Source organism: Falco naumanni, chromosome 1 (genome assembly GCF_017639655.2).
Source record: "Falco naumanni isolate bFalNau1 chromosome 1, bFalNau1.pat, whole genome shotgun sequence".
In the NCBI taxonomy this organism is placed as follows: Eukaryota; Metazoa; Chordata; class Aves; order Falconiformes; family Falconidae; genus Falco; species Falco naumanni.
Genome location: NC_054054.1, coordinates 124,455,068 through 124,483,061, shown reverse-complemented (window position 1 = coordinate 124,483,061; position 27,994 = coordinate 124,455,068). Strand labels below are relative to the sequence as shown.

Here is a 27,994-nt window from a genome sequence, read left to right as displayed (position 1 = left end):
CATGCTCTGAGCAAGATGAGGAGAAGGTGGTGAAGCTTTCCTCTTGAGAACTCGGGCAGGACGAGGAGGTTGCTTGGCCACAGACCGGGAGCTCCTTTTGCCCCTTTTCAGGGCAGCACAGCTCTCCTGCTGCCACTCTGTCCTGAACTTGTAAGTGCTGTTACGTTGCACACGATGCACGTGTTGTGTTAAATCCTGCAGAACGCCGTGTTGGTGTCTCCGCGCTGCAGGCCAGCGGGGGGTAGGTATTGCTCCCCATTTGGGTCATCGCTTCAGAAGCGCTGGGAGCGTTTGCGCCGCCAGGACAGACTCTGACGTCAGGCTGGGAGAGGGGCATGGCCACTGGGCTGTACTACAGCGTTGAACCCTCTCCAGGAGTGCAAAGAGGCGAGGAGCCCAGACATATCAGAGCCGAAGGAGGCATATTTCTAATGGGAAACACATTACCAGGTAAGGAGTTTCATATTGCTCTTTTGTTAAGGGAAAAATTATACCCAGGGCGTTTTCACGCAGGGGTTGTTTGATGATCAGTTTTTTACTTATTATTTTAATATAGTGTGATGCTGAATGAATAAGAGCTGTGCTTTCCAACTCTGTTCTCTGACAAGTGTTAAGCTTCACACCAAGATGTTTAAGAAGCAAAGGAGCAAGAGTATTCTGCTTTATGGGCATGTGTGGATTTTGATTCTCGCTGCTGATGTGCTTTGGCTCCAAGCGAAGAGCTGCAGGTTGAGCACTGGGTCCTCACGGCTAACGATCCCTCCCTTCGCTCCCCTCCTCTGGCTTTGCTATCGCTAATAAAGGCTTCTAAAAATGCATAAAAATTTCACTTCCCTGTATGACTTGTTGAACTTTGCTACAGAGCAAGCTTAGAGCTGCTTTTTCTCTAGAGTAGGAAAAAAAATCCTATTTCAAACCCCATGTGTTAAAGAGCAGAGTCAGTACAAACCTGTCTCATACTTATCAGGAGTTAAAGACAGGGCTGGGTAGGGGCCAGAGGCATGTTTTATGTTTGCAATAACTGGCAAACAGGAGGGTATGGGGGGAGCGCGTTCACCTCTGTACTCCCCACACACAGGGATTAATCGCTGGCTCTCGGACAGCCGGCGGCTCCTCTGGGAAGCAGAAGATGCGGCACACATTGCTTGCTCGTAGCCAGCATCGAGAGGCTCCTGCCAGCACTCCTGAAGATCAGCTGGCTTGTAGGGAGTCGATACGCCCTCTTGGTTTCTATTAGAGGGGGGGGAAATCTGAGGACATGCCAAATAGGAAATCCCCGAGATGTATAACCACTCCATTTATTTACTGGGACGTGCTTTCCTGGGACAGATTTTGGTGTAGCAGAGCTAGACACAGGATCCCAACAAAAGTCACTGCAACGCTGGGGGACCGTGCTCCTGGAGAGTGAGAAGTTCGGGTGCATTTATTGAGCCTTCCGGAGGGAAATGCTTCCAGAGATCCCCAGTTTCACAAATGATGCTCTTAACTGGTTGAAAGATTCTTCAAGCGCTGTTGCCTCCAAATAAATTTCTGATGGTTGTTTCTGTCTTCTGAATCTGAAGTTTGGAATCTCAGGTCTTGTGGAGGCATCTTTCCTGCTTACAATTCTGTGTCTTGTGATACCTCACCGAAAGTTAAATTCTTCCTGATTAAGTTTGTAGGCACCATCACTTGTGTGGATTTTTTGGTGTCATGTTTCAGCTTCCATCAGTAATTCCTTCCTGCTCCACAGGCAAAAACAGGATGAAAACTGGTAGAATTTTAGTTGGAATTTTCTGAAAAGTTTTCGTTTTGCTCTGTCTTTTTTTTTTTTTTTTAATGAGGTGATTGTTCCATCTGTAGAGATTCAGTACAGTTTTTAGAAGCCCATCAAGTTTTCCGTCCATGTTCTCCAAATACTCCAGCCTGAACCTTTATTTACTGCCCCGACATCCTGGGCTGGGCTGCTGCTGCTTTCAGTTCACAACAACTGAAATCCAGACCGGGGCAAAAAAGTAGCACTTCCTAGAAATCCCTTCCTCATTGCCTTTACCCTTCGTTGTAGGCTGTGGTGGGGAAGCACGGGAGAAAGCTCCAGGCAGGGAAAGCAGAGCGCCGGGGAGATAAGCCCTGTGCTAACAGTCAGAGGGTAAACAGGGATTCTGGATCCATCACCCCTGGAGTCCGCAAATATTTAATTCTTCCAAAAACAAACAATGAAAGGAACAGAGTAGTAAAACCGTTTATTAACTCCAGCTGCCTGATCCGCGAAATCAGGAAACGATGTCCAAGGGGAAAAGAGAACTGTGCATTTGAGGTTGCTTTGATTTTTGGTTTCAGCCATTTTAAAGGATTAAAATAAATAAAAAAAATGTTCTGAGGTTTCCTCCCCTGCTCTCCTTCTGGGAAAGTCTGGAAACCAGTAACTCTGAAATCACTGTTGTTTTTGCACAGGGTGTTTGCTGGTTGGCCACGTGATCAAAGTTGGAGCTGAAGTAAATATTCCCCATAAAAATATCTCAAATAAATACTCCCTGCTCAGTATTTAGGAGGATACAGAGGAAGACACTGGTGTGTTAATGCCGCCCTGCTCTAGCTATACCAGAGTTACAGTTCATTATATTAGCATTAGGATGAAAAAAGAACAAATTGGTCCTTTACCACCTGCTTAGGGGAGGCAGTTTTAGGCTACTTTTAGCATCCAACCGGTGTTCCTAACTTGGCCTCCTGGGTGGCAGCCACCTTCCACCTGTAGACAATGTGGAGGGAAGGCATGTATGTAACGGGGATGGTTTAGGGTCTAATTACAATATCCAGAGCCGCTGAGCAGGGGCTCGCCAGCAAACCGCGTGTCTAAGGCAAGACGTAAAGTCAGTGTAAGAAATGCAGTCTGAGGCTCAGCTCAGGTGTGCAGCTTAAACCAGAGCTACTGCACTCAGGAGCTGGACTTGACACTTCTGCTGCACACCATGGATGCTTTCAGTATTTTGAACAACTGAATAATAAATAAATAAATAAATAAAATTTATGTCTTCCTTTGGAATAGATTTGATTGATATAGATTGATATAAATTGAATCTATGTGCCGTTCAATCTTCTCCCATTTTTAGTACAGGACAGACGAGCTCTTCTGTTGTTAATTTTACGTAGATAAGGAATGAAACTCTAGCTAGCCAGTTGAATGCCTCTTTCTCCAAAGTCTTTTTGGGATGAAGGATGGATCTGTGCACGTGGAAGGGGCAGCAGAGTCCAACCCACCTCTCCGTTGCCTCGCGCAATCTTGGACTATTTCCTTTGAACTCCTTGGTTGTCCCAGCTGTAAAATCGAGAGTTCTTAACCTTTGACGTGTTATTGGCTTCCTCAGAAGTGATGTTTACCCAGGGAAATATATTAACTGCCAGTGACTTGTTTTATTCTAAACGTTATTATTTTCTTTCTCATCCTAGCTGGGAAAATGCAAGGGATATTCAAGAGAGCCTCAAAAATATTTTGGCAAACCCGTGCTCTCCTATGGAAAAATATTCTCTTGATATGGAGGATGAAGACAGAAAATTTTCAGGCAAGTATCAGTTCTTCCAAAGGGGAGTTAAAGATTTCCACTACAAAGTATTTTTGCATTGCATTGTTTTTATGCTAGGTGACATATGAGAAGCCTCAGCTGGTAATGTGGTTCTCTGGAAAATGTCAGAAATTACACTTCTTCCTGGGGCACTGCAACATCACGGCATAATAAGGGCTTGTTACAAAGCCGTCTTGTTGCTTTTGGTTGTTGATCCATTGCTGCACTGAGGAACACAATGTCCAGTTCATGGTTATGGGTGTAAAATTATCAGCAGACCTTCTTGGCTCTGGTACTAAGAAAACATCTTTTTCACTTGGAACATTCCTCATCTTTTAAAATTATTACACCTGTGAAACAGCTCTTCCTCATTTACAGAAAGAAGGCATTCAGGGCCGGAGGAGCTGGACCAAGAAGGGTCCTTGAAGATGCTTTCCAACCTCCAGGTCACTGGGCTGCCACTCACCTTTGCATTTTCTTCCCTTCATCTAGGAATGGATTACGTCAGTGGTTTTTCTCTTAGTGATACTAATATCATCGAGTCTGATATTCCACTACCCGCGGCAAGAAATCCCTTACGACTTCCTCGGCCGATTAGATGATCCAGCCTTTAACGCCACGGGGGTTACGCTCACGTACACACCCGTGACAAACACCACCAGGAGAATAATGAGCAAAGTGGCTTCGGATTCCGCAATGAAGGGTAACGCTGCTTTTAACCCCTGTTACAGATGCGTTGTCCGAACTGACCTGACACAGCCCTCGTTGTGCTGGGGGGAGAAAAGCATTCGGACAGCGCAGTTCTGAGGGTGCGAATTGTGGCTGATGCTGTTGTGTGGCTAATCAAAGTTTCAGCTGCAGTGGATTATTTTTTTTCTTCTTCATCTTCTTTTTTTAATGACAGGTATAATAATAGAAGAGATGGAAAATGAGAAAAAAATGGAAAAAAGAGGAGTTTTTGAGGAAGACGTTATTGGTGTTGTTTTTAATGATGACTTCTCGTATCGTCTCAGATTTCAAAGCTACAGTGTGGTGTCTCCGAATGATGCCTTTGAACACATTGGTAACAAAATAAATGAAACCGGAGAACTTGATTTTTACATTAAAAAATGCTTAGATCCTGTGGTGCCATGCCACTCGGAAGGGACTGAGGCTGTATGTGCCAAATGCTTCAAGAAAGATATTAATTAGGATTTGACGTTTTGTTTACTTGTATGGAAACAAATGTCAGAGCAAAATGTTTTTAAGAACCATGTACACATTATCCGCGGTCCTTTTTGTCCCTCTCCCTTCTATGTCTTACCATGTCAAATCATGCCTGGAAAATGAGCATTGTGTGCGCTAATGTACATCTAACATACAGCGCGTGGACATCTAATATGTTAAAACATAAACCTGCACATATTTTTCCACACTACTACTGCTTTGCCCAAATGCACCCCTATTTACTGACTAAAGTAGTGAGCTATCTGAAACAAAAAGTTTATTATCAGACAAAAATCAAGTGAGTTCATCAGTTGATGGGAAAAAAAAAAAAAAAAAAGTGTTTTGCAAAGATCTGGTCTTGGAAAATGGGAATGATTGAAAGGAGATTTATTCCATCTACACAAGTCAGTAGCTCTTTGCAGATGTGACCCCAACTCCAGATGTGCTGGATTTCCAAGAGGGGTTCCGCTCCTGCCCTCGGTGCTGGGCACGGTTACGATGGCTGTACTTGGAGCCTGGGCTCCTGCCAAGATAGGGGAGCTGAGCGTGGCCCTGGAGATGGGGTTGATGCCGTGTGTGGTGGCCCATGGAGCCAAAGCCACCAACTCCCAGTACTACATTATTCTTGGAGAAAAACTGACTGTCTCAGGAAAAAGGCTGAGTAAAACTAAATCTTGATTTCCTGACTCTTAGGTCAAATACGTTTTGAACCCCATACCTTATACACAAGCATTTATGTACACGTATATGGAAATATAGAGATTAAATTCTTCATTTTTTTCCTTCCTACAGATACTTGCTTCGATTTTTCATCAAGTAGCTGCAAAATTCCTTCGTACTGGTACACAGGTTTCCTATCGGTGCAGTCCAGCATCGATGCAGCAGTCATAGAAGTAAGTGTGATCAGGTTGGAAAATAGGTTTTCTGTTCTTTCTGGAGTTACCTGTGAACTGAAAAAAACAACCAAACCAAACAATAAACCACCAAACCAGTTCATTTTCTGTGATCACTAACTTTTTAAATACATAGCATAATTCAAAAGTTAAAAGAATGATGATCCTTATGGCTCAGGGTGCAGTGTTAGTGTTTATTACAAGGCAATGCAAAAAGATGCTAAATATTGTTATATTTGCCACTTATACATGTAACATTGTTATTGGCAAACTAATAATTGTAATGCTTATGGAAACCTGTTTGTGCTGATGTTGGCTGTTCCATTGCAGAAAATCAAATTGATGGCTAATTTATTTTCTTTAGATGAAAACAAACCATTCTGTCTGGGAAGAGATGAAGTCAATTAGTGGCGTTCGTCTGGAATCACCCTTGATCAAACCTTTGTACAAACTGGATTATATTTGGTTCATTGTTTACGTTGTATTGTGCTTCTCCCCGTATATATACTTTTTATCAGTGAAAGTTCTGAGAGAGAAAAAGAGGCTCAAAGTGTTAATGAGAGCAATGGGATTGGAAGATATCTCATTCTGGTAAGTCTCAAAGAAATGAACCCATAATTAGGAATTGTATTATCTTACGTATGTAAGATGTACCCTAGCTTGCAGGGTGGGTGCAGGTCCAGTACCACCACTCAGCGGAGCAGCAGTATTTCCCCAGGCCCCAGCAGCAGTCATTTGCAATCCCCTAACCATTCGCCTGGGCTCTCGGAAGCCAGCTTTTGCATGTTGTTGAAGCAAAACCTTTGCTGCTTTTTACCTGTAACGTACCGTTTGCTGGAGGACCTCGATTTCCAAGAACATTGCTCTGGTACAGGATTTGTTGTTGTTGTTGTTATAGTTAGCTCTGCTCCCCCTCTCCCCCTAAAAAAAAGAAAGAACACTCTGTGTAGCAGAGATGCATGTAGCAAGGTTCTTGGTGTTGAGGTGTTGGTCAGGAAATGGGTGGGTACACTCAGAAAACACAGAAAGTGAAGAAACCACAGATTTTGGAGAAAACTGCAAATGGTGAAGCACAGGGGGATGTAGCCTCTTAATTAGATAAACAGCCTTCCAAAGCCGCCTGAGCACGGGCATTTCACGTCATTAGGGAAAGCATGTGAATGAGTGGGACTGGCTGCAGAGCCTCTGCTTAGCTGCCCCGTGGCTCTTTGCTGGCATCAGCATCTGCAGAGATTTGGGTGGATGTGGGACATGGGTGTTTGCACCTTTCCAGACTGGGAACTGTCAGTGGAAGTATATTTGGAATTACACTTCTTTTTTTATTTATACAAAAAAAAAATTGAATTAAAAAGAGTGTTTTGTATTGGCTGTGTTGTGGCAAGTGCTGTCTTGTGCAGAGGCAAAAAATAACTGTGCCTTCGTTTGTAGGTTGTCCTGGAGCTTGCTGTACACCGTTTACATCTCAATAACAGCAAGTCTGCTGACACCAATCACGATTATAGGAGTCATCCATGACCACAACTTTTTTGAAATATATTTTTTTTATTTCTTTTATGGCATAGCATCTGTAAGTCTGCTTTTCTGTCCTTTTAAATGCTGTGTGGTTTTTTTCCATTTCCAAATTAAGACATCTGAAACTGGGAGACTACAGAGTCCTCTAGGTCTGGCCATTGCATGAGAAAGCAACAAAAATACCTTCACTACTGGGATTTATTGTTATAATCTGAAGGGTAATATATCACTCCTACTACATTTTGGGAGATTCTGACTCAAAATCAGAGTAAAGAGAGGTGCTAACACCAGCATTAATGGGAAGGCTGGGGCTGCCACCTTGCATCCAGCCACCTCAGGAGGCTGAGAGGGGTCTGATCCATCTGTCCCTATAAACCTGCCCTAAATGTCGGAGCTAAATGATGCAAGCCTTGTCACGTGCCATGTGCATCTCTAGGGGTGCAACTGAAACTCAGCTGGGTCTCTCATTTTACTCATTGAATTTTCATGTTGTTGTTTTTAGTTGCCAGCAGAAATGCATCCTGCTAACTACTGATTTTCTCTGTTACAGATTCACTTCTGTTTCATGCTCTGCTCCTTGTTAAAGCAGCCAAATATTGCCAGTTTTGTGGCATTTGTCCTCCACATCATCTTTGGATTGCTGGGCTTTTGGACATTGTTTGAAAACCTACCACTGTCTTTGGAATGGATTTTTAATCTCTTCAGTCCCTTTGCCTTTACAGCTGGCATCTCAAAGGTACGTGCAAATTTAAAAGCCAGCACATTGTGAAAGCTCAGCCCACAGCAAACACGCTGCGGGCTGTATACAGATAACGGTAGCTGCTGTGCATGAGTCGCATTGCCGCAATGACCCAACCACACCCCTCTGCTCTAGATGCTTTGCAAAAATAAAAGTTTACTTCAAATAATACGTGATAATTCATAACAAATATAGCTGGACTGTCAAATACCTCATGAATTTTACCAGCTTTATATATACAATAATTTTTGATCTCTGGGAAATTATTGTAGCAGTCGGATGTGTCTGGTGGGTACCAAGATCTGCAAGAACCGTGAGGTCGTGAAATGCTGCCTTAGTGAATACCGTGTGCATCACTCTTCTGGTGTAGTAACTTCAGCACACATTTGAATTCAGCTTACTGAAGCGCTTCTGATACTCATGGTCATAATAAAGCGTTGCCCTGCTTACAAACAGCATCGTGATCACGAGCGGGCATGGGTTCCTGGCAGAAACGGTCATGATGACACAGCAGTGGCTTGCACATAGTATTTCTGGGTAACGGAAGTGTTATATCTAACTTGCGCTCTTTTTTTTCTGCCTAGATGATAAAATTAGACAAATATGGACCAGCCTTTACACCAGAATTGTACCCTTTCTTTAACCTGTACTTCATACTGAGCCTTGACAGTGTCTTGTATTTGCTGTTGGCCATCTACTTTGATAAGGTTTTGCCTGGTAAGCAGAAATGTGAGGAAAAGAACATACATTTCCTTGCACTTTTCTTCTCATTAGGGGAAAGTTGCCAAAGGGATGGTGGGATAGAACTGAGAAACCTGTAATCTACATGGAGCAATGGGACAGGTAGCACTGTAGTGAGCTGGTCAGGTTGTGGAAGGGCATCTTAACAGCAATGAGCCTTGCCACGGTACGTCAGGGGACAAAACCTGGATTTGCTGTACTGCTCAGGAAAAAAATGGTTGGGAAGGATCCTGTTTTCCCAGGAGCTGGGTGCATGTAGCTGCCTCATCTAGTCCTGTCTCAAAACCAGGCTCCAAAAGGAACGTTAAAACCTGCAGTGAGGCACTAAGATCCCAGTCCAACAGCCCTAACCAGTGGGTTTAAAATTATACTGTAGGATTTGACCTGATTTTCCTACACCTTCTGGGCCAAAGAAACTGTCAATGAACAATCAATGTTGTGGTTGTTCCCCACCTGCATTTACAGAACGGACGAGCTGACAGCTTTAACTGCGAACTTACCGATCCCTTTGTGGCTACTGGAAGTCTGTGTTGTGCAGCCATAGAGGATGAGGTGGCTGGGCACGGCGTTTGTCAGAGTCAAGCTGGCAGCCAGCAGGTTTTGGTTGATATTTCACCTTCTCTGTTTCTGAATCAGGGAAGTACGGAGTGCCATACCCCCCTTCCTTCTTCCTGAGACCGTCATACTGGGTCAAGCCCAGGAGTGGCTACGTGGGGGTGCAGGCTGTCACCGAGGGCAGCCACCATCCTGTCCTCAGCAATAACATCGAGCCGATGCCTCCAGGCTTTGATGGGAAGGAAGCGATCAGGTAAAGGCTCCTGTAGGCATGACAAATATAATGCTTTATTTGACTAGAGAGCACAGACCTCTTACACCGCTAAACATTGGACTGAGCCATCGGATGTATGCAGATAATGTTAATAGAACACATGCGGGAGGGAAGGTTTGTTCAGCATTTTGTTCTGCTCTAGAGCAGGATTTGAACGTTTATCGGACATGGTGCATCCCTGTACCAGGGACTGACTTGCTGCCTCACACTTTCCGCAGAGCAGCAGCAGTGAGTCTGTTCCCCTTCACCGCTGTCTTTAAGAACATGGCTGATGGCACGTGCTGCACAAGATTCCGCTATTGCCATCCTGCCAGGGCTAGTCTGGCCTGTCGCTACCGCTACCTGTTGCTTATTACTAGAAAGCAAATGTAAATCTGCTAAAATACTCACTACATCATTGCTTTGAATTGTATAAACCACGTGTTATCTCCTTCCCTGGGGCCTCGTGCTTCATTCGCTACGTGTTCATTGAGTTTGACTTCGAAACCTTTTAAACACCTTGTAGAAAAGCGCATCAGCGAATTCTGCTGAGCGAACAGGAAAGAAATTGCATAAAGCCATTCCTGCAGACAGGACCAAGCAGGAGTGGTTCGAGGAGGAGGTTGGGGAATATTCTTCGCATAGTTTTTGAGGCAGTGGAAAGATGCCAAAATTGTGAGAATCAACACTAATGACTTGCTTACCTTTCCCTTTAGACTAAGCAATGTTACAAAAATATACAAGAAGAGGGACAAAAGAACCGAAGCTTTAAGGGGTAAGAGAGGTTTTGTATTTCTTTTAATTTAATTTTTCACTAGATATGAACACGAACTGTTTTGAAATGTACTGGATGTACTTAAATCTGCCTTCAGCACCAGTAAAATACATTATGCAATGATTATTTCTGCTGGGGTAAGTTACCGGCAAATTTCTACCAGGTTGTTATCTTCCTCTTCACTCCAGGAAAATGTCTGTTTATTATTTTTTTTTTTTTTTCAACAGCAGAAGTGTCCTTAAAAGCTGTGGATTTTGCAGGGATGAATCACTCTAAAAATCCCCTTTTAAACCTTCCTTTCAAAATGTAAATTATTTGGGGCAAACAAAACTTGGTTCTATAGCAGAGTCTGCTGTCGCTGACTGAGCGGTGTTCGAGCACTTGCACATCTGCCAGCGGCCGGTACGCAGGTAGATGGCATCATCAGAGCATAGTCAGGGGATATTTGTTAAATGTCTTTGTTTAAATAGAACTCCAGATGATGGTGAAATTATCAATATGGTCTCAAAGGTTTATATTGAGTAAAAAAAAAAAAAACTCGACCCAAACAATAGGAAAGGAGGTAGCAAAGTTTGAAATAGCTCTTGAAATCTCACGTGTCGGAAAGGCTATGGGCTCCTCTCTCTCTGTGGACTCTCTTGAGCCATGCTAAAATAAAAGGTTACGAACCTCACAGAGAACACAAGTCAAATTTCTGTAACTATTGAAGTTAATATGCTTGTTCTGTCAATTCAATCAAGGCAGGGCTACAAGTTCCTTACTGAGTTTAGTCCTAACTTGTGAAGATGTAACCCATGGGTTTGGATCTGTGGTTTTGCCTCTCAGCTTCAAAAGAAATGTCACTCCTGTGTCATACATGGCAGCAAGCTGCAGGTGCAAGTCTGTTTCTCACAAACTTCCATCCCAATGGTATCCTATTTCTGTTACAGGTTTGTCCTTAAATATATATGAAGGCCAGATCACTGCATTACTTGGTCACAGTGGATCTGGAAAAACTGCTCTCTTACACATGCTCAGTGGATTTTCCAAGCCTTCAACAGGTAAGATGATGGACCTGAATGCTGAAGAGGAGAAGCTGTTTGTTTTTTCAAGCGTAAGGGAGTAAAGATGCAAACCCCCAAGTTTTCCCTCACTCTGGCTTGCTGTCAGTGCAGACTGGCCCTTCAACACGAGCTTCAGGGCTAGCGCATCCCTTAGGGATACGCTCACGTGTGCAGGCATTCACAGGCTGTTAGTGCTCCATCTGGTTGGCTTGATGTTTTCCATGAGCTGCATTCCTATAGGAAATACGGTTTAGTTCTTAAGGGATAGATTTGGTGCTCTGAAATATTTTTGAGTGGTATTAAATCTTCGCACAACACAGTTTCGCTTTTAAAAAAAAAAAAAACAAACAACAAAACACTTGAGGAACATCCACAATGCTGGAATTAATGTCAAAGGTACAAACACAAAGCAGCCAGCCTTTCCCCTTGTAACTGGGAAATGCTGTACAGTATGAAACTGGTTTCATTCATTCCTGTGTGCAGGTTCTGCGATGATATACAGCTACAATGTTTCTGAAGTATGGCATATGGAAGGATTTCAGGCAATGGTTGGGATTTGTCCCCAAGTTAATTTGCATTTTGAAGCCTTAACAGTGAAGGAAAACCTGAGAACTTTTGCTCACGTCAAGGGGATTCAGCCGAAGGAAGTAGAGCAAGAGGTTGGTATGTGCTTGTCAGTCACCGGCCTCTGTGTTGTGGCACCTCGGACAGTTGGAGCTTTCTTTATAAAAAATTATCACCAGCATCTTGTTCTGTGGAAATGAGAACAATCCTAATTTGGGAGAAAAGTGTTTTTTCAGTTCTTATCCACACATCATAAGAGTTAGGATTCAGATTTGCAGTATTTATCTCTAAGCAAAGCCATTTAAAGCAGATAAGTTTCAAATCCTGAAGTTATAGTCTCCTGTACTGTGTGTGGCTATTTATGAATTAAAAGGCGACCAGTGCTTTGGAAATCTGGCTCTTGTCTTTGTATGTTGCTAAGGTGCAGAAAGTTCTCACGATGCTGGACCTCACCAACCTTCAGGACGTTCGTGCCGATGCTCTGAATTGGGGACAAAAAAGAAAATTGTCTCTTGGAATCGCAATTTTAGGGAATCCCCAGGTAGGGACCAGTCATGTTTACACACACACAATGTGTGCTGTTTAGCACGTAGCTTTGCATTTGGACTTGGCGCACAGGCATTTGTACTTTTCCCCTGGCACTCCAAGTCTGCTGACCCACTAATTCAGCTTGGCTGCTGGCAGGATCAAGGAATCTAGGTCAATGAGAACCATCTTTTACATTAAAAAGGTAATAATATTGTAACAGGAGAAAGAACAATAAAAATGGCTGATATTTGAGGATGCATTTTATTCTTAGTGAGATCATCAAAAGCATGAGAAATGATGTAAACACAGAAATGCCGGCTTGGACATGCGGAGGTCTGACCTTGTTCATCTTTGCAGGTGTTGCTTTTAGATGAGCCAACAGCCGGGTTAGATCCCTGCTCCAGGCACCACGTGTGGAACCTTCTGAAGGAACGCCAGGCTGGACGCGTGACGCTCTTCGCGACCCAGTCCATGGAGGAGGCGGATGCTCATGCTGGTGAGCTCGCCTTTTCACGCTGTGGGCGATGACGGTTTGCCAGTGAGGGTTTCCCATTGCAGAGCCCACCTTTGGGTCCTGCTGCGGCGCAGGCTGTGCTTGCTCGATGTGTTTTCTCTGGCAGTAAGCACCCAGCCCAGGCAGAGCGAAGGCTAAAATTCGACTGACGTGCTGCTCCAAGACCTTGCTCGTGCTCTGCTTCAGGATGAAGCAGTTGCATATTATCTGGATATACCACTAGCAGAACGCACGCAAATTAGTGATAGTTTAATATATGTTCTATTTCCTTATTGCTCCCAGGTGGCATGGGAAATTTTCCCCAAGCCTGTAAGAATGCATAATTAAAAGATTAACCTTGATGCTTAGGAGAAAGGCAGCAGTTTAAAAAGACTAAAACCTTCAGCACTGGCTTGGTTTTGCTCGTCTTGATTTCATTATAAAAATGTCTGTTGAGTTCAGAAGGAGCAGAGCGAGGTCAGCCTACTGTACTGTTGTAAATCCCCCCTAAATCCTCTGTGTTCATACCTCCTTAGATCGGAAAGCTTTCCTCTCAAATGGGAGGTTACAGTGTGTTGGCTCATCTCTGTACTTGAAGAGAAAATGGGGAATTGGCTATCACTTAAGGTAAATCCTTTTCTTTCTGGTCATCACTCATTTGCTGAAAAGCTTCTAGTTGATATATTTCCTTGTACAGTCTGTGTCTCTATAGAGTTTCTATAGAGAGTAATAGAAGTCTTGACAATTCATTTTAAAAGACTTTTGAGGCTGCCAAAAATATCTTGCTTTGGATAGCAAGCTGCTTTTCTTTGGAACCCAATCCTGAAAGCTCTAAGCATGTAGCTAAAATGACTTTGCAACCTCTTTCAAATGACTTTGCAACCTCCTTCACAGCCAAAAGAGGACCAGAGTAAAATGAATTGCTATTTCCTCATACTTGATGGTGCCAGAGCAACGTACAACGGCTTTAATGTGAAGCTGTTTTTCTTTGGATTCTAATTTCGGCATTCTTGGTTTAGCAGTATGGGGCAGGATCATTATTCTTAACCTCAACTTGCACGCATGGCAAAACCAGGGGTGCTGCAATGTCTATAAAAATTCCCACTGAAATGCTGCCCAGTTTTGCAAGTTTCCCTACGGCTTGAGGAACGACCACTGGCTTTGTGTTTTAAATGGATGATGGATGCTTTTCTTTTTTGTTGTTTTTGGGGTTTTTTTCCTCATTTAATATTATAGCAATTGCTTTTTAATACAAACAGGGTGCGCATAACTGACCTGTGTGACCCTGAGCTCATATCGTCCCTGGTCAGACAGTACATCCCCGATGCCGTGCTCAAAGGACAGAAACGGGGCGAGCTGTGTTACATGCTGCCTCTGGAAAATACTGACAGCTTCCCAGGTAAGAAAAGCCTGTCGTTGCGCCAGAATTGGAAAGGGAAACCAAGTGGTGGGAAAAGCAGAAAGTAGAGTTGCTGTAAAGAGAATAATTGTATTCCCTGGTCCATTGTGCGTGGAATTAGGAAGCCCAAAGCTGCATAAATATCAGCCTTAAAGGAAGCCTCTAATGGATGTGCTAAATTTAATAATGCAGATGAACAAAAGAAAAACCACCAGTTAATTTACAGACTAAAATCCAATGAGTCTCCTCTGGTTGCAGGATAGTTCTTCCAGCAGGAAGGCCCATGGTAATCAAGAACTCTGAATCTTCTACTACTTACCTCTAAAGAGTGCGATAATTTTGCTGTGCCTTTTAAGTTATGGAGATTAATGATGTGAATGCTAGAATGTGCAATGTCAATCATGCCAGTGTGAGTTTCTGCTCAACGCTGGCCTTGCTGTCTGGGCTGAGTCTGGTGGTTTCTGTCATGCAGATCTGTTCAGCCACCTCGAGAGCAGCTTTCTGCAGGGGGTTGTTAATTATGAGGTTAGCAGGACAACCCTGGAAGATGTTTTCCTGAAGCTGGAGGGCAAAGAAGCCATTGATCAAGAAGGTAAAACTTTGACTTCAATTTGCAAGTGTGGCATGACTAAGGTTCCATTTATACATATGTTTTAATTGAGTATCTAATGGGTTTCAGTAAAAGGTGAAGTTTGGTAGTTTTTGGTATGTCAGGAGTTGCAGCTGTATTCAGCTTTCCTTTAGTGAAGAATATCTTCCTGGAGAAGTCTAGATGATTCAGTCTTGATTTTGCACAGGCTTTTAAGCACAAGAATTGAGGACTGATGTTGGAAGGGTATTTGCCAGACTGGGAGATGGGAGAAGATAAACTAGACAGAATACATTCCACAAGGCCGGTGAAGATACTGGATGTGTTGCCACATGAGCCCAGGTTCAGCCAGTCTGAATTCACTGATGTAAATTATGTTCTGGATAAATTATGGCCCCTTTTCTCTGCCATTGTTTCTTTTCTGGCTAAAAGATAGAAGTGTTTCTCTATTCAGAACAGAAGATTGTTGTTGTTTGTGATAAAGATGTGTCCTTTGAACGCTCTTTGTGGATAATGGTATTTCTTGTGATGAACACACAGAAAATGGAGACCTGGAGGAGAAGGACAAGAGCCTCCCGGTGTTTCCCGAACAGGGGAGCAGGGCAGCGAGCAGGATGGCGCTCTGGAAGCAGCAAGTGTGCGCGGTGATGAGAGTTCGCTTCTTCAAACTAAAGCACGAAGGAAAGTTTCTCAGGTCCATGTAAGTACCGGAGTTCTCACCTGCTCTGCAGCCCTTGTGCTGGCTTGATGCTTTTCAAAGGGTTTGATCATCCGCGTGAGTGACTGGGGGAAGGGCTACATACTGGTGGAGGTGTTTGGCAGCAGAGAGTTAGGTGGGAAATGTTTGACAGCTGCAGTAATAAGGACAGTCGGAACTTACTGGTAGAGCTTTGAATTGCTTAACTTCCAAATTTCCCTTTGTCTTTCACAACATAAACCGCACAATTAGGCAAAGGTGGAGTTTCCATGGAGCCACTTATGGTCTGTTTTTCCATCCAGATTGCTGTTCTTTGGAGTATTTACCCTTCCAATGCTGATGCTTCTCATTGGGTTTCAACTGTGGGACAGCTCTGTTAGCTGGGAAATCACGGCTAGCTCATATTTTCTTCCCACTGAAGAGAAAATTCAAAATAAGTCGACAAAACTTCTCATCTTCAATGATACAGGTGAAGAAGAACATGTGATGTTGATTCACTTTCATGCACCACTCTGAGTCCTCTTAGAGTTGATTGATAGACCAGCCTCGACTTACTCGTTCTGTACGTTCCTTTATACATTGGCTTTGAGAGGTGTTTTCTTTTGAGCAAAAGCAAATGCAGCTTTAGTGATGAAAACTGAGTAGCCAATATTTAAAAAAAGTAATGAACCAGGCAAATTTGGAAGAAAAAATAAAAAAGAGCAATAAACAAACTAAATATGGAAATATTATGCTGTGTTTAACCAGTTTAATTAAAAAAAAATAGAGAAAAGATAAGTTTCCATAGATTCTGAATGTTTGGGATTTTTTAACATACCTCTGCTTTGCAGGTGGGAACTTGTCTTTCAAGAAAAAAAACTTCTGGTTATGCTGATTTCTGTTCTTGACTTCATTTCAGGATCAGAAATCGAGGATTTCATTTCTGCTTTGAAGACTCAAAACATAATCCCAGAAATAACTCCTGCAAAAAACATCACAAGCATTCCACAATATAATGGAGCTATAAAAATATCCCTGGAAGGCAAGGTGAGGGCTATTTTTTCTTCTTTCACCCTGCTTGTCAACAGGATTTTCTGAAACGTGTTGAAGTGAGGCACAGAGAAACATACACACCAGCAGAAGAGAGAGTATTTGCTTGATGTATTAAATAATATCAGTAGTCCTGTTTGTGGGAAACCAGGTTTATATTTGGTTCTTTCCACTGTGTGCTTCTTTATGGTGATCTTTAGAGAAAAGCATTCATTCTTTTATGCTTTTCTCCAGAAATTGTGGTCTTTACTGATCATTTCACTCATGGTACCAGTTAGCACACCACCCGGTCTCCGCAGACCCACCAGTAAAGCCGTCTGGTTGCTTTTGTCTTTGCTTCCCTCCCAACCCCTCGCTGCGGTCAGCTCCTCACACCTCTCACGGCCATCAAGGTAACGTCTTTTCTCCTGCATCTGCAGAGCTACCGGTTCACGGTCATGTGCAGTGCGGAACCCATCAACTGTTTCCCTGTGCTCATGAACATCCTCAGCAACACCTTCCTCAGGCTCTTTAATTGCACTGCGCGCATCCGCATCTGGAGCGAGCCCTTTTACAATGTGAGTGTCCTGCCTTTCTTGGTGAAAATTAATTGAAATAGCCATCCTGAAGTGATAAGGACTTGGACAGCTTGGAGATGTGGTTGGATAGGCAACCTCCAAGAGTTGGGGTCAGTGGTCCCACTGCTGGCCAGCTCCTGGGGGCATTGCTCGGCCAGCAATCCCAGTGCCATTGAGTGACAATTCTCTTCTGCACTGTTTAAGGGCTCTGCAGGGTTTCAGTGCCCTACAACCTTTAAGCTCGTGCTGCGTGGCAATACGGTAGGAATACAACAGTAACACATGCAACCCCCACCTTTCTTCAGCATCCATCTGGCAAGAATCAGCATCAAAAAGATGGTCTCAACTGTAAATTGTTAAAGATAATTCCCATTACTTTTTTGCAAATTCTAAGGTGTTAAACGCTCTTTTTATATTGCCTTAGATTTTGTTTTTAAATGCAAATGACTTACCATTAGTGCTGTTGCTCACTTGCGTGTCTAACCATCCTGTGAGTGTTGAACTAGCCAGATTTTCCCTGGGCAGCTGCTGATTATTGTTGACTCTGAATTTCTCATCTGCAGACACACAGCCTAGAAGTGAGGACTGAGTTTTTTTTCATCTGCCTCAGCTACATGCTGATTTTGGCTGCTGGTTTGCCTCCTTACTTTGCAGTGAGCAGCATGGAGGATTACAAGGTAAAGAGCTTTAAGGGGGCTCACACGAGGAGTGAATGTGAATGCAAACGCAATGTCGGTGGAGAGCAGTTCGTGTGCTGGGGGGCTGGCTGGCACACCTGGGTGGGATGCCAGAAGAAATACAGCCACACAAGCACGACGTTGTACCCAAGTGCGTTACCCTGCATCTCAGGGAACTGGGGAATCAGAACAATTTGGGTGTTAATAAATACTTTGGGGTCAGGAGGATTATTTTTTTCTTCTTCTTTTTAAGAACGATGTGTTTTTACACAATAGTAGAACTGACAAAGAACTGAAAGTGCTTGGAAAGGAGGGGAAGGCACAGCCAGGGAGGGGCGGGGCGGGGGTAATGGAGGAGGAGGAGGAGCAGGATGGATGTTTCAGGCTTTTCTGAATCAGGTCCCTTCTCCCTCCTGCTTCATAGCTCCAGGCTCGCGCCCAGCTGCAGCTCGCGGGGCTCTTCCCCTCAGCATACTGGTGTGGGCAGGCACTGGTGGATGTCCCGCTGTTCTGGACCCTGATGTGCCTCATGTTTGGGGTCATGGTACTCTTCAATCGCATCTGCCCCTTGCAGGCCAGCACTGTCCTGCCCCTGGTGAGCTCTTTGCGTGCGGGAAAACAGGCAAACACAAATCCCCCTCCCTTGTTCTGCATCGAGTTTTTCTTAAAATACTTTAATGGAAACATACTGCTCTAGGCAGATTTTCATATATCTACATCAATCTCTGTGTCGCTGACATCAGTCTCTCTCTCTAGATCATTTGCGTCATTGGTTACGGAGTATCCCTTGTCCTCCTCATCTATTTAATTGCCTTTAAATTTCGCACGGGACGAAGCAATCGTTACATTTGGTCTTTCGTCTTCATTCTGGTAAGTGAAGTGAATTTTCGCTCTGAAGTGTTTGACGTACACATCTTGCCACTTGAGATTTCATTTCAAATATACTAGTATTCAACAGGATAACCCAAATCAGTGCCTATTTTTTAGCAGCAATGCATTAACATTGAAAATACATTTTCTGCTTTATTCCAGGTGAATGTCACTCTCTATGTACTCGGTGACCTACATGAAGCATGTTACTTCACCTTCTCTACTTTGGTTCCTACGTTTCCACTGCTGGGCTGCTTGATGATCTCTACACCAGTAAGTGAACATGTCCTACTAAATTCAATAATGGTCCTAGTGGTGCAAACTGGAAAAGCAAGAGGCGCTTTCCAAATTCCCTGTCTCAAAGTGCCAACTGTCAAAAAGACAGAGCGAGAAAAGACAACAGGAGAAGGCAAGGTCCAAGCTGGGGAGTGTGAGAAGGGACCGAGATCTGACTTGTTAATCCTTGGGTTGCTTGGGACGTTTTTGGTTTGTTTAGTTACAAAGAGCAGTTACAGTGACCGTGTGCTGACAGCCAGGGTAGCACGGGAAGGGAAGGTGGTGCAGTGGGAAGACCTGCAGAGATGAAGTGAGCTGACAGAAGGAGTTAAAAGGACTGGGAAGAGAGAAGCGATGATGGAAAAGGTTGATCTAACCTGGCTGATTTGAGGTGCCTCTAAATTAGCCGTAGCCACAACTCTTTGAGGCACTATGGACCCAAAAAATAAGTACAGACCAAACCTGCCTTATCCCATCCTGAAGAGAAGCTAAGCATCCCTACATCCCACACTTGCTCTGACGCTGCACTGAGGCTCACCGTTCTAAGGAATTTTTCTAATTGTTTTGGTTTTATCTTGTAGCGTTTCTTCTGGTATCACAGTACCGATCCTGAGTCGTGGAATCGCATCTTTGTAGCGGCCTTTGCAGTAAGGAACAATTTGATGGTGGTTCTTGTGGAAAGGATGACTGTTCTGGTGCACTGGACTTGCACTGGGCTTGTATAACTCTCCCCCTAAGTAGAGCATATGATATGTGGTCAAAGTTTCATGTTAAATTTTGGCAGGGGAGGTACATCCAAGTAATCACAGGCTTGTGTCTCAAGTGACCCCTGGATGCTGTACCATACGTGCAAAGGTTGGCAAAAAGGGGGCTAGGGATTAAGTGGAGCTCACATATAAGGCAGAGATATTATTAATCAGCTAATAGTTTAATGCTACTTCTACAAAAGAAAGATGATGTGATCTCTAATCCTGTGGGCTATCTTTTGGGGTGCATGTTATTTGAGCAAAAACTGCAGTAGGAAGGCAAGGCTTTTGCAAACGATCTGCATATGAGATGGAAATGTATGCGAAGCATCAATTTAACTTCTTTTTCAATAGCTGAATTAAATGAGATAGGTTCCTGCATCCCCTTATTAATTTAATCAAGTGTGTTGTTACCTTGCCTCCATGCAAATCTAATACATTTTTACTTTTTAGCCTTACATCCACTGTGTGATTTTTGCTTTTCTCCTGCGCTGTTTGGAGATGAGATATGGAGAAGCAGTTCCGAGACTTGATCCCATCTTCAGGTGTGTCCCAGCAGCCAGGCGCCTCGTGAGCCACGGTTATCCCGGTCTGCGGGGGGCTCGGTGCTGCACAGCCAGGCAAAAGACCCTCCTGGCTCACCCCTGACAGCAGGAGGAGGGGATGAGTAAACTTAAAAACATTTTGCAAAGTGTGACTAAAGCTCATATTTTTTAGTTTTAACCAGTTTATCTGGAAGGGAGGAAACTGAGAATGAAGGGAGGGATTTTTATTATTCCTTTGGGTCATTACAATTTCTGACTTTACTTACTGGAGTTTCCCTGAATATGTCTGGAGGCAAATTCCTCCCCAGTGTGTTGCAATAGGTCAGTTGCACTACAGTGTCCTAGAGAGAATAATTCATGGGATTTAAGCTTTTTTTTTTTTTTTTTTTTTTTTTTATTTAGATTAAGATTCATAGCTGAGGTTTCAGGACATTTCACTACAGCTGGCTAAATTAAGTCACAAATTGAAATCCAACATTTTAACTCCTTTTCAAATGTGTCAGCGTTGCTCTCTGCAGGATAGAGACTCCCCCTAAAGCTTCATCGGGCTGGGGTCACCTGCTCCCGGCTTTCTGCTTATCTGTTTCCAACGACTGACCACCTAAGTCATGTGGGAGAAGATCTGTAAAAAATACTAACTCATCAAACATTAGCCAACATGACACAGCTAGGAGTTAGACATCCAAATAGTCTGAAAACCTGCCACTGTGTGTATTTTAATTCTCCTTGAACAGATCATTGGCATGTGTCGCGCAGGGGACTGGTTGATACTGATGAAGGAATAGCTAAATCTGGCCGTTATTTTCTCATGCATGCCAGTGGGATTTCTTTTATTTTTTTAATTTTCCCCCCATGAATAAATATTTGAGCAAATATACAGCTGTCTGTGGAATAGCTCCCTGAATTCAAATAAATTTTGCGGGGCGGTGCATTGGCACTGCCCTGGGAAAGAAGTTGTCAAACCAAGCCTTTTGGGGAGTGATTCCCAGCAACACCGTCTCTCCTCTTCTGTTCTTAGGATCCAGCAGAGGAGAGCAGCCACCTGCCAGAACAGGGACCCCCCTGGGGAGGAGCCCCCAGAAGTCCAGGCGGAGAGGGAGAGGGTGCGGAGTGTGATGGCCTCCCTGCCACCTGAGGAGGTGAAACCAGCCTTCTAGCTTGTTTTCTTCTGCATTTCCCGTCATCGGGTCTGTCTCTGCTTTCTTAGCTCACACACTTATTATTTACTGATCTGATGCCCAAGCGCACATCTTGCCATCCAGCCCACGGTCACCCTGGCACCAGAAGGAATTTAGCTGGCACTCTATTCTATTCTCATTCTGCTTTTTCCTTTTTTTTCTGTTGGTCCATTGCCTGAATTTTTAATTTAACAATTAGAATTCTCCTGAAAGAGTCCTATTTAATGGTAAGAACAGATGAGCTGTCTCACAGGAGAAGGGAAGAGCTTTTATTTCCTACTTCATCTCTTCACAGGAGTCTGTTATCATTGTCAACAGTTTGCGCAAGGAATACGAAGACAAGAAAGCCAGTTCCATCTTTAAGAAGAAGAAGAAAGTGGCTGTCAAAAACCTCACTTTTAGTGTCAAAAAAGGTTCAAGTATTTTACTGCACTCCCTATGTAACTGCTCACTTCTGATGTGAAAGTCACATTTGGGGACCATATTTTTGTTAGGATTTTCTTGTGTGCAACTGGACCCAACATACCCAGGCTACTATATTCACAGTTTTAATTCAGGGGGATAAGTTAATGAACGATCCTTTCTCCTACTGTAATTATAGATATTGCTTAGCACACAGGGAAGAAGGTCTTAGTAACAATAGTTATTACTAACAGTTCTTACATATTTGTTCCAGGAGAAGTACTAGGTCTGTTAGGACCCAGCGGAGCTGGAAAAAGCACAACTATAAACATGATTTCTGGACACTTAATGATGACTGCTGGGGAGGTAGGTGATGCCTTTGGAGCAGCTGGAGGGATGACCTTGATGCCCTTTATAAATTAAGCATATGATAAGGCAAGCCAGCAAGGCAGCCCTTAAGTCAGGGAATTTATATACATGCAACCCTGGCTGTTTGCAGAAGTGAGAAGAAAGTGTTGATGTACTCAAAGCACATTCTAGGTTGCATCAAAATCAATGTTACAGATTTAAGGGTTTAAGCTGCACAAAATCTTGGGCGTGCATTGGACACCCCATTGTGAAATTTCACAAACCCCGTAAGAAATGTTGACTTCAAAAAAAAAAAAAGGATGAAAACCAACACTCTTCATAAACAGCCTTGCAAAACCAGGAAATTGAAAACGAATGCGAACAGGGCTGGGTCAGTAACAATCCATCACTTAATTATATGCAGGATGATTAATGACATGTGCTGGGGGAGGGGAAATACCATTGTGGTTACAGATTTGGGACTGAATGTTTGAAATAGAAAAGTATTACTAGGAAAAGATAGTCTCATGTCCGTACTATTAGCCAAAGTTTTATGGTTGTATGGTTTTGGGAACACGGAACGTGTGGTTGGTTTTGGGAACACGGAACGTGTGGTTGGTTTTGGGAACATGCTCTCCTGGACTCAGGTGAGCAGAAGCCGCAGTAGATGCAGGTGGTCACTCCAGCGATGCTGGCTCTCCTTTCCCCTGTGCTTTTGAGGTTCCTCACAACACGGGAGAATGTGTAAGCGTGTTTCCAAGGGGCTCATTGCTTCCCCCCGGAGTAACACGCTGCAGCGGTGGAGGCGTGTGTGTTTGTGCAGGTGCTGAGGGGTGCCAGGACCACTGCTGGGGGGCCGGGGCTGGGCAGCCTGGGGAGCCTGGGCTGCTGCCCACAGCATGACCCGCTCTGGCCAGCCCTCACCGTGCAGCAGCATCTGGAGGCGTATTCTGCCATCAGAGGGATGGGCAAGGAAGACGCAGCCATTACCATCAGCCGGTACGAAGCCGAAGGGGTTTAGCATTCAGTTCTTCCCCTTTCCAGAGGTACAGGACAGGGAAAGGTTTTCTGCAAACAAACTTGGCTAGTGTGACTAAGTGACAGCACCTTCAATGCCTCCTTACCCTGGAGTTAAAAGGGATCTTCTGCTACTTTATACTGTTCTCAGTCCCTGTCATTGAAGGTTTTAGCCTTAGTTTATCCAGAAAACGATCAAACTTGCTCCAGTTCATGGCCTGTTACATGAGCAACTCACTTTTCTCATTAGCGGCACTTATTATTAGCTGGAGTTTCTGCAAAAATTCTGTAATTTATCATCCGAGCTAGGAGTAAAATAACCAAGTAATTAATAAAATAAAATAATCAAAAAATAATCACCCCAAGGTGATGCATATTGGCCAAAACAAGTATGTTATTCTCCGGTTTGTCAGTGCCCCTGACCACAGAATTAGCGGAGATGGTCATTTCAGTGTTTTTCCTTTCTGTTCCCCACAGCATAGCAAAGGCCATGGATCTCCAGAAGCATTTAAAAATCCCAGCTAGGAGGTTATCTGCTGGAGAAGCCAGAAAGGTACGTGTCAGGTTTGTGTTCGCTACTTGAGCAAATCCTGCTCTTTCTTCCTAGAACGTGGTGCACAGAAAACCTTCAGCACAGCAGGTTCCCAACACAATTTGGTTGCATCAATAAATTTTGAATACAGCCTGGCAGGATCCTTCCCCCTCCTCTTTCCCCACTCTCCCTCACTGTATGTGTAACAAATGCTAAAGGTAGTCGCCTCTTCAAGCCCCACCACATGCACCTGCCAGTAAATGGGATGGGAAACCACTTTCAGATCTTTGGCAGGCTTGGGAGTTTTGGGGAAAGCTGATTTGGGGAGATTAAAATGTGAACTAAGAACACCTGAGGTGGGGATTTTTGAATCCCTGTTCCTCCTGCATTTTGGAATCAAAAGCTTCAGCTTCTAAAAGATTCACAGGGATTAACATGATGTAGCAGGACAACTCCACAGTTTTGCAGGTAAATTAAAAGCAGACCTGACCTGACCTGGGTGTCTTTCCCATTTCAGCTGTGTTTTGTGCTGAGCGTCCTGGGAGATCCGACAGTAATGCTTTGGGACGAGCCATCAGTGGGCATGGACCCCAAAGGGCAGCAGCGTATGCGGTGAGCAGCCCTGTTTCAGCAGAACCAAGAAGCATGTAATAAATTTAACAGGATGGGTCTCACCCTCCCTGTTGTAGTAACTGTTGGGCAGGCAAAGAGGTTCTGCCTTGTGGGCTGAGTACATCTATATTTTCTGTTTTCCCTAATGTGCAGGGATTGGGGTGCCACTTGCTAAACTCCTTACTCAGCAGGCAGTAAGCCCTTGCTGACCATCAGATGTAATCTTAATGTTATCGCACCCAAAAAAAAATCTGAGTAGACACCAGCTGAACCCATGTATTTGGTACAAAAGACAAAAATTCCTGTTTTCTTCAGAGCAAGAAAAAAAAATTATAGATAGATGATCCTTTTCATCATTCAGTCCCTAGTGCTTTTTGTCAATAGTTTACACTGAAAGTGTAAAATCTGGAGGGATGCTGACATGACAAATTGCAATGTAGTATTGGCGTCCACAGGTCATCTTTAAACAAGGGAACTGGAGTCTTTTAAATAGTCATCGGCTTTTTTACAATTTTATCATTTCAGTTGGCTTTTGGGAGGGAGTTGTAAACCAGGAGATGTTCTTCGGTGATTCCTGGGAAGTAACTGTGATCCCTCTGTTCCCAGGAAAGTGATGCAGACCGCTGTGAAAAGCAAGGAGCGTGCAGCCATCCTCAGCACGCAGTCCCTGGAGGAGGCAGCGGTGATGTGCGACCGGGTGGCCATCCTGGTGGCGGGGCAGCTACGGTGGGCAGTGGGGTTGCATTGCTCCCCGGGGTGCCACCTGCTTTTTAGTCTGGAGTTTGGGGCATTTTGTTTGGATTAGATTGATTTTAATTTTTTTTAATTCTTAATCTAATACAAAATGTTTGTTTGGATTGTCCCAAGTATATAACAACCAGTTTTGTGAGGAGATGGGTTGTTTCAGCAGCACAGTTAAACAGCTGATGAGTAAGAGGAAATAAATCTGCTGCTCATATCCTGTGATTGTTTTATCTCCCAGTTATGATGGTTTGAGCCATGTTTTTCTTCCTCTGCAGGTACATCGGTTCCCTTGAGGATCTGAAAAGTAAGTTTGGCACGAGTTACCACCTCGAAGTCAAAATGACGGACATGGGGCAAAGCGATGCTCTCCACGCCGAAATCCTGCATCTCTTCCCCTGCGCGGCTCGGCAAGGAAGGTCAGTGCCCTGTGGGCTGCACACCCAGCCCAGGCTTGTGCTGGGATGCCCTGCTACTCCTACTGACCTTGCTCAATAACTTACCCGGGAGTACAGTAACCCAACAAGCACCCCTAAACCTTGTTGATGAGCCACAAAATGATGAATTCATCTTTTTATTACTATTTCAGGACTTCTTCTTTGCTTATCTACAAGATACCAATGGAAGATGCACTACCTCTGTCCCAATCTTTCTCTAAGCTAGAAGCAGGTAAAAGGAAACAAGCAATTAAGTAAGGTGATTGCTTTCAAATTGTTCACATGGATTCATTTTTTAAGGATGCCTTCTCCATTCTTCTGCAGCTAAGCAGAATTTCCGGCTTGAGGAGTACAGCTTGTCATTGCACACTTTGCAACAGGTATGCTGACGTAGAAGTTACAGGTTAGAAACCAACAGTATAAAAAGAAGAAATAGGCTGTGACCCATGTACATACTGTCAGTCCTTGGCAGTAATGGGGCTGTTTCCACTGCATTGCATTGCAGGTGTTTGTAGACCTCACCAAGGACCTGGAGGAGCACGACCTGGATGTGGCATCTGATGGGGCTGTGGAGCAGAGACCACTTCATCCCTGAGCCCTTGGAGCCACAAAGGAAAATATTCAGTGTATTTCATCAGTGTTACTGATACGTGCAATCAGATGCAGCCCTAGGACTTGGTTACCCATGTCACAACTCATACTGCTCTGCAGGTTTTCTGCCTCACAAAGAAAAAAAAAGAGTTATTATTTTAATAAATAAAGCCTGTATCCTTTGACAAATTGATGCCTGCCATTCATCTGTAGCCCTGATCAGACCAACTCATGAAAATCCTCTGCTAAGGAATAACCCTGCCAGGTGCGAGGGGGCTCAGTCATTGGAGACTATAGTGCAGACTTGGAGGAGCCTGCAAAACCCTCACTCACAGAATCACAGCATGGTCAGGGCTGGAAGGGACCTCTGGAGATCATCTAGCCCCAGGTTCATCTACAACAGGTTGCTCAGGATCACATCCAGGTGGGTTTTGAACGTCTCCAGAGAAGGAGGCTCCGCAGCCTCTCTGGGCAGCCTGTTCCAGTGCTCTGTCACCCTCAAGGTAAGGAAGTTCTTCCCCATATCCAGAAGGAAGTTCTTCCCCATATCCAGAAGGAAGTTCTGGGGTTGCAGTTTGTGCCCGTGGCCCCTTGTCCTGTCGCTGGGCACCACTGAAAAGAGCCTGGCCCCACCCTCTTGGCACGTGCCCCTAAGGTATTTGTGTGCATGGGTAAGATCCCCTCGGTCTTCTCCAGGCTACGCGGGCCCAGCTCTCCCAGCCTTTCCTCCTAAGGGAGATGCTCCTTTCCCCTCGCCAGCTTCGCAGCCTCTGCTGGACCCTTCTCCAGCAGTTCCCTGTCTCCTTGAGCTGGGGAGCCCAGAACTGGACACTCCAGAAGTGGCCTCACCATGGCAGAGTAGAGGGGGGAGGATTGTAGTAGGAGTAGTAGAGGAGTAGAGCAGTAGAGGAGATGGCCACGTTCCTCCTAATGCACCCTGGGCTCCCACTGGCCTTCTTGCCCACACAGGTTCTGCTGGCTCAGGGGAAACTCATCCGTGCCAGGAGGACACCAGGGCTTTGGCTTACTCAGTTCTGGGAAGCGGCCCTGGCAGGTGTCATGTGAACAGCAAAGGCGGTGTTCTCTGGTGGAGAGGCGTGGGGCTGTGTCTTGACCCAAAAAGCTGCTGCTGTTGTGTGTGTTCCAGCTCAGGCCACCTTGGCCCATCTCTGGTCCCCACTGCTGGGGACACAGAGACAGGAAAGGACTCTGCAGTATCTGGAAAAGTGTAATGAAAACTGGCAGCTCCTAGATCAGCGTCTTCAAAAAATATAAATCTGGAGTTAAAATAAGACGTGCTTTAACCCAGAGTAATGCTGGAGAGGACAGCAGGCCGAACAGCTCTTCTGGCCACACGTGTGTGCTTGACTTGCTTTCGTGGTTAGGAGGGCAGGGTGGGCTCCTCACCAACACCCACCCTGACCCTTTCTGAGCAGATCAGTGTCCCTTCTTAGACATCTGCCCACCAGAGTTAGCTTTAAATAGTAAATAAAATAGAAGCTCCCTACATTCAGGCAGTCACAGGCATTTGCCCTGGTGCCCTGTCCCCAAGCACCCAGGAAAGGCCGGGCTGGGCACCCACTGGAGGATGGACAGTGCCACCCCATGGGACAGCCACAGCAGCAAGACCTCACCCACGCTGTGAGTCCCCTGGGTTCATGTGGGTGATGCTGGTGAATCAGGTATGGGTTATGCAGGGAGGGAGGACGCAGGTGGTGGACGCAGGCGCAGATGAGTGGCTAGGCAAGGCAGGCAGGGATGCAGGCAAGCAGGTGGCTGCCGTGACTCGGTAATGGGCTGCTGCTGCCAGGAAAAGCCCCCAAGGAAGCCACCCTACAGACCCAGGGAACTGCTTTCCATATGGGTCTCCAAACATTTGTGCACTGTCAAGGAGGTGGGGCAGGGAGGTC

General features: G+C 44.6%; 1 protein-coding gene across 1 annotated transcript; it reads left to right on the top strand.

The window, feature by feature from the left end:
- The first annotated feature begins 15 nt into the window (after positions 1-15).
- LOC121082523 (ATP-binding cassette sub-family A member 9-like) lies at positions 16-26,273 on the top strand. The gene is made up of 39 exons (XM_040582061.1): positions 16-450; positions 3,427-3,539; positions 4,032-4,242; positions 4,444-4,602; positions 5,538-5,638; positions 6,003-6,229; positions 7,067-7,205; positions 7,701-7,886; positions 8,474-8,606; positions 9,267-9,438; positions 10,155-10,213; positions 11,143-11,253; positions 11,740-11,915; positions 12,242-12,361; positions 12,706-12,844; positions 13,378-13,468; positions 14,101-14,240; positions 14,713-14,832; positions 15,370-15,529; positions 15,829-15,995; positions 16,425-16,552; positions 16,975-17,112; positions 17,676-17,789; positions 18,214-18,384; positions 18,546-18,659; positions 18,822-18,932; positions 19,517-19,582; positions 20,135-20,226; positions 21,245-21,365; positions 21,700-21,817; positions 22,081-22,172; positions 22,978-23,153; positions 23,649-23,724; positions 24,221-24,315; positions 24,922-25,041; positions 25,335-25,475; positions 25,646-25,725; positions 25,818-25,873; positions 25,999-26,273. The coding sequence occupies exons 1-39, from the start codon at positions 336-338 to the stop codon at positions 26,086-26,088; spliced, it is 4,938 nt and encodes a 1,645-aa protein (XP_040437995.1). The 5' UTR covers positions 16-335; the 3' UTR covers positions 26,089-26,273.
- The last annotated feature ends 1,721 nt before the right edge of the window (positions 26,274-27,994 follow it).